The following is a 7,083-nucleotide window of genomic DNA, read 5'->3' as shown; positions in this document are numbered from 1 at the left end:
ATAAAACTCCCATATAATATTCTCACCTTGAATTTATCCTATAAAACTCCCATATAATATTCTCACCTTGAATTTATCCTATAAAACTTCCATATAATATTCTCACCTTGAATTTATCCTATAAAACTCCCATATAATATTCTCACCTTGAATTTATCCTATAAAACTCCCATATAATATTCTCACCATGAATTTATCCTATAAATCTCCCATATAATATTCTCACCTTGAATTTATCCTATAAAACTCCCATATAATATTCTCACCTTGAGTTTATCCTATAAAACTCCCATATAATATTCTCACCTTGAATTTATCCTATAAAACTTCCATATAATATTCTCACCTTGAATTTATCCTATAAAACTCCCATATAATATTCTCACCTTGAATTTATCCTATAAAACTTCCATATAATATTCTCACCTTGAATTTATCCTATAAAACTCCCATATAATATTCTCACCTTGAGTTTATCCTATAAAACTCCCATATAATATTCTCACCTTGAATTTATCCTATAAAACTCCCATATAATATTCCATCCTTGAATTTATCCTATAAATCTCCCATATAATATTCTCACCTTGAGTTTATCCTATAAAACTCCCATATAATATTCTCACCTTGAATTTATCCTATAAAACTCCCATATAATATTCTCACCTTGAATTTATCCTATAAATCTCCCATATAATATTCTCACCTTGAGTTTATCCTATAAAACTCCCATATAATATTCTCACCTTGAATTTATCCTATAAAACTCCCATATAATATTCTCACCTTGAATTTATCCTATAAATCTCCCATATAATATTCTCACCTTGAATTTATCCTATAAAACTCCCATATAATATTCCATCTTGAATTTATCCTATAAAACTCCCATATAATATTCCATCCTTGAACGCACGCCGCGTGCATCATGTTTTTGTACAATTTGTGAATAATATATATAGGTTCTCCTCGTCTGAGTTATTTTTGAAGGTCAACAAAATACGATTTTCCTGTAATTCATTTCTCACACTCTAGGTATAATAATGACTTTTCCCTGTGTGGGAGTTTTAATGTTTAAAAAGGTTGACAACTAGTTGGACAACCCCTTCTCATTCCTCATGTTTGGACCTGTTACAATAAAAACACTTACACAAACCTCCCATGCTGGCTCCGTTTCAGTGGTGTCGGCACTTGTGTTCTTCTGTCTCTTTTGATGTTGTTACATCATGTGAGCCCTGTGCCCAATCAGCGCTGACGTCACTGTCCCCACCTTCGGACAAATCAAGCATCATGAAGCCGTCAGAGAGCAGCCGCAGCCCTGGCTTCATGTTGATGTCCAATACGTCCGAAGGCAGGAACAGTGAAGCTGCCGCTGATTGGGTGCAGGGCTCGTGTGATGTGAGAACCTCACATAAGCCCCGGGACAGTGAGTCTCAACACCACTGAAGTGGAGCCGGCACGCCAGCGGAGTATGAGTGTTTTTATTTTAATGAGGCCAAACATGAGGAATGAGTTCACTGAGAAAAAAAAAAATATATTTATCCCTTGATTAGAAGATTCATCGACAAAAGGATAAAACTAAACTTTATTAATCCCAAATGTAAAACTATACTCACAATTCACCCCCTGAAGGTTAGTGCCATTTGGATGTTTTGGGCTGTCATTATGATTTAAAAAGAGAAAACACAGTAGTTTGACAATAAATGGCTTCACCAAACCACTGACCATGAGTGGAGAAAAAGTTTTGGTGTTATTATTCATATTCTCTGAAAAAAAGGCCAAGAAAGCAAAAATTCTGCCGGGGTATGTAAACTTTTGAGCACAACTGTATATTCAAGCAAGACTAGACAAAGAAAACCCTAAAATCATGTATCGTGTTATCCGAAACAGTCAGAAAACTAGCCCCATATTGGGCGACCCCAGACTATATACTGTGTAAGTTTATAAGCCCCTCCAGTGTCAGGAATAGATAGTATGTGATAATCCCGTATATACCACTCAGGGAACACTTACCTTTCAGAGATAATTTCCATATTCATACTAAATAATGGCACAGATCTCCCAGGCATTATGACTGCACATATCCCTAGTCTTTATAACGATATTGCACTCATTCCCTGACAGACCGCAGCATGGCCATTAGTTAGAAGCTGCTAATGATACCACCGATCCACCAAACCGCTGCACGACCGGCTCTACCCTCGCCTACTGTATCCTCACTCATCCCTTGTAGATTGTGAGCCCTCGCGGGCAGGGTCCTCTCTCATCCTGGACCAGTCATGACTTGTATTGTTTAAGATTACTGTACTTGTATGTATTATGTATACCCCTCCTCACATGTAAAGCGCCATGGAATAAATGGCGCTATAATAATAAATAATAATAATGATCTTTGGAGCAGGTAAGTTTTCCCTGAGTGGTACATATTGGGCCGTCTGAAGACTGAGTTTAGTCTAGGACAATTTGTCTGCACTACTAAGTAACAGCAGTTACATTACCAAACTAGGGCAGTCCCTATAGGAGAAAAACACAAGAATTATACTGTATTGTCACATACTATCTATTCCTGACACTGGAGGGGCTCATAAACTTACGAACTATATAGTTTGAGGTCTCGGATCTGCCAATATGGGGCTAGTTTTCTGACTGTTTCAGATCACATGATACATGATTTTAGTTTTTATTTTCGTCTAGTCCAGCTTGAACATAGGTCAATATTAAATAGTCTCCTGATGACGCCTTTGGTGAAGACGATGAAACCCATAGAAATGAAAGGCTTGGAGAGTGAGTGTGTAAACATCACCTCACCCTATATATTGAGATGTGAGATATGTTTTTTCTATTAGTCACCTTCTGACTAACCTTCAGGGAGTGAATTATGGGTATAGATTTACATTTGGAAGTAATAAAGTTTACTTTTATCCTTTTGTCAGCAAAGAGGAATGAAAAGCGATAACCCCTTTAAGAAAATCCAATTTTGGTTAAAACGATTCCAACAATCTAAACAAAAAAAGGCTTCTCCCCTATGTGACATCTTTGATGTTTATTAACAATTGATTTCCATGTAAAATATTTCCCACATTAAGAAAATGAAAAAGTCCTCTCCTCTGTGTGACTGCTCTGATGTCTTACAAGATTCTCTTTCTGGTTAAAACATTTCCCACATTCTGAACATGAAAAACGCCTCTCCTCTGTGTGGGTTCTCTTGTGCCTAACCAAATTTGAGTTATGAGTAAAACATTTCCCACATTCTGAACATGAAAAAGGCTTCTCCCCTGTGTGAGTTCTCTGGTGCCTTATCAAATGTGAGTTAAGATTAAAACATTTCCCACATTCTGAACATGAAAAAAGCTCCCCTGTGTGAATTCTCTGGTGAATAACAAGGTCTGATTTCTGTTTAAAACATTTCCCACATTCTGAACAGGAAAAAGGCTTCTCCCCTGTGTGAGTTCTCTGGTGAATAACCAATTCTGATTTCTGGTTAAAACATTTCCCACAGTCTGAACAGGAAAATGGCTTCTCCCCTGTGTGAGTCCTCTGGTGCCTAACCAAGTTTGAGTAATGATTAAACCATTTCTCACATTCTGAACATGAAAAAGGCTTCTCCCCTGTGTGAGTTCTCTGGTGAGTAACAAGCTCTGATTTCTGTTTAAAACATTTCTCACATTCTGAGCAGGAAAAAGGCTTCTCCCCTGTGTGAGTCCTCTGGTGCCTAACCAATTTTGAGTTACACTTAAAACATTTCGAACATTCTGAACATGAAAAAGGCTTCTCCCCTGTGTGAGTTCTCTGGTGAATAACAAGGTCTGATTTCTGTTTAAAACATTTCCCACATTCTGAACATGAAAAAGGCTTCTCTCCTGTGTGAATTCTCTGGTGAGCAACAAGGTCCGATTTCTGAGTAAAATATTTCTCACACTCTGAACAGGAAAAGGGCTTCTCCCCTGTGTGAGTCCTCTGGTGCCTAACCAATTTTGAGCTATGATTAAAACATTTCCCACATTCTGAACATGAAAATGACTTCTTTGCTTTAGGAGCAGTTTGTTTTTTATTGTCTCTTTTGTGACTTTGATTTTCCTTAGTAGTCATCAATGAATCAGAAGATGGGACCTGTTTCATAGGCTTATATGACAGATCTTTGCTGTGAATGGATGATGATATATCTGGAGTAATAGTAATCACTTCAGTTGTATCTTGTAGGATCTCAAGATCATCAGATTTAAAAATTGAAGATGTCAGCTGTCCCTCTGATCTCCTGGTACAGTCATCTGCTAAGATAAAAAAAAAATTAATAAAATATCCTTGAGTTTTATCATTTTGAACATTTCTACTTAAACTGTCCATAAAAATGGCAAGCTATGTAAAAAACAGTTCACAGTCTAATAGAAAACCTTGTTGGATGAGCCAGTAGTGTGCGGTGTTCAACTGTTTGTTCATTCTGCCTCCCAAATATCAAATAAAAAGAAACCAATCAATGTTATGTAGGCAAAAAAAATACCAATTCTCATCTCACAAAAAACAAGTCCCCACTCAGGTCCATCATCTGTCAATGGAAAAACAGAGGTTCCCACACTTTTAGGGGCTCAAACGCTGTTGAAAAGCAACAGGGTTTCTATAAACCAATCCAGCAAAATCCGCTCTCACTTCGTAGTCTTGCAGTGTGCGCAAACAACATTTAGGATCCCTTTATTTAGCAATATTACATTGATAAGAACCCACTTAATTTGTGGTGTCTCCTGGAGCACAATCTGGGCACTATGTGCTGGGTAATAAAATGGCAAATGTGTAATTTTCACTCTCCAACATCCACTGTGTGTTAATTTCCGGAAAGTGGCTGTGTAGTCAAAATATTCACTCCTCCTAAGGATTATAACCCTCAGTGAATTAATTAATAACATGGAATCACTTTATGACTGTTCTGGTTTTCTGTCATTTAGTTATATTAGGGCTTCTGCATATGGTGTGTCCAATCTCATCTGGGATCTGTTCCTGCTGTCCAGCTGGAGTAATCTGCTCCCTACTTCAGCCAATTGGAAAGTACCACACCCTACTAAAGCGCAAAGCACATGGCCGGAATCTGCCAGATACAGCGCTGTTCTCCTCTGGTTCAGTCCTCTGTGCTCAGCTTCCGGCTTGTGTATTTGTCTCCTGCTTTGACCGTGGCCCGGTTACTGACTACTCTTGTGTCTTTGCACAAGAACCGGATCTTATTGTTACGAATATTTCTGCACATAATGAATATAATGGTCTCAATTTCTCTGAGCAGATAGCATTAAAGAATTTGAATGAGTTATATTCCACTAATACCATTGTTTCTAGGGATGTTTTTCAAGCAGAAAATTTATGCATAAAAAATCCGAGTTTTTATCCCATCCAGTCCAGAGCTGAGTGCATGGACAAGTTTCAAAATGTCATGAAGTGGGAAACTCAGAGAGCTGGACGTAACAATTAAAGCACAGAGGTAAAAAAGTAATTTGAGTCACAAACAGCAGAGAGCCATTGATGAAATTAAAAAAACAACTAAAATAACAATTGAAAAAGCAGATAAAGGTGGTCTGATCGTGATCATGGATACCGCCCAATACAGAGATCAAATGAATGCTTTATTAAGTGACAGTTCTACATACAGAAAATTGCCTCATGATCCCACAAAGGATTTTCATAGAAAGGTGTTTAAACTCGAAAGCACAGGTAGATTTTTTGAAAGTTGATTTCCCTATTATTCCTACAATATATGGGTTACCTAAAGTGCATAAAAGTGTATCACCACCCCCCATGCGCCCCATTGTATCGGGCATTGGGTCTCTCACTGAACACCTCAGCCAGTGGGCAGATTCTTATTACAACCACTGGTTACACGAGTTCTGGGGTTCTTGAGAGACTCAAAAGACGTACTACATCAATTTTCAAATGTGGTTTGGAACGGTGAATTTCAGTGGATTGGCTGCGATGTCACTGCCCTTTACACCTCTATCCCCCAAGACATTGCAATTAGAGCACTAGAATTTCACTTGTACAAATAAAGTGATTATACTAATGAATTATGTAATTATATTGTGCAGGTTATTCATTTTCTGATGCTTCATAATTATTTCTTCTTTGATGGGGACTTTTTTCTGCAATGCAGAGGAGTATCAATGGGCGGCAAACACTCGCCATCGGTGGCTAATCTTGTCATGTCGCATTGGGAGGAGGTAATTCTATATTCTGACAACAATCCGTTTTTGTCCAGCATTTTCTGGTATGGCAGATACATCGATGATACACTCCTTATTTAGAGTGGTGATGTGTCTGCTATATCAGAATTAGTGGAGTATTTTAATTCTAATGATTTCAATCTAAAATTTACATCTGTGACTGACCCACATGTGATTTCATTCTTGGACCGCACACTGAAGGGTGTTGCAGGTGCTGTTATCAGCACTGCTACATTCTGTAAACCACTCTCTGGTAATAGTATACTACATGCTTCTAGTAGCCACCCCAGGCATACTATTAAATCTATACCAGTGGGGGAGCTTACTAGAATTACCAGAAATTGTAATGATGACAATATCTTGAAAAAGGAAATTAATTCATGTTGTGACAAGTTGGGAAAAAGAGGTTAGTCTAATTGGTGTCTTGATAGAGCAAAGAAAATTGTGCACAAAAAGAAAAGACATGATATGTTGTTACCTAGGGCAGATAATAACGATAAAAATCAAGATACAATTGTATGCTCTGTTCAGTACAGTTCTCAGTTCAATACCATTAAGACACTTATTCTAAAACATTGACCCGTTCTATTTGAAGATGACGTTTTATCTAATATTTTGCCCAAAGGTTGTCAAGTGGTTGCAAAAAAAGCCAACACTATTGGATATGTTGTCTCAGACATGGTTGCATTGCTGCGGTTTTTATCGTTGTGGCACATCTAAATGCAGAACATGTGCACAGTCCGACATTGTCCACTCTTTTTTTTGATAGCACCAATTGCAATGAGCATATAATAAAACAATATATTAATTGTAATAGTAAGAACGTAATATATTTGTCTATTCAGAGTGTAATCTGAGATATGTGGGCTGCACACCTCGCATGCTC

The 7,083-nt window shown here is 37.6% G+C and overlaps 1 protein-coding gene across 1 annotated transcript; it reads right to left on the bottom strand.

Moving 5' to 3' along the window:
* Nucleotides 1–2,922: 2,922 nt before the first annotated feature.
* On the bottom strand, nt 2,923–6,418 carry LOC141101498 (uncharacterized). Its single transcript, XM_073590626.1, has one exon. The coding sequence runs from the start codon at nt 4,342–4,344 to the stop codon at nt 3,082–3,084; it is 1,263 nt and encodes a 420-aa protein (XP_073446727.1). The 5' UTR covers nt 4,345–6,418; the 3' UTR covers nt 2,923–3,081.
* Between the last annotated feature and the right edge of the window lie 665 nt (nt 6,419–7,083).

Source organism: Dendrobates tinctorius, unplaced genomic scaffold, assembly GCF_039654945.1.
Source record: "Dendrobates tinctorius isolate UK_male_01 unplaced genomic scaffold, ASM3965494v1 ptg000119l, whole genome shotgun sequence".
In the NCBI taxonomy this organism is placed as follows: domain Eukaryota; kingdom Metazoa; phylum Chordata; class Amphibia; order Anura; family Dendrobatidae; genus Dendrobates; species Dendrobates tinctorius.
This window is presented reverse-complemented; position numbering and strand designations above follow the sequence as displayed.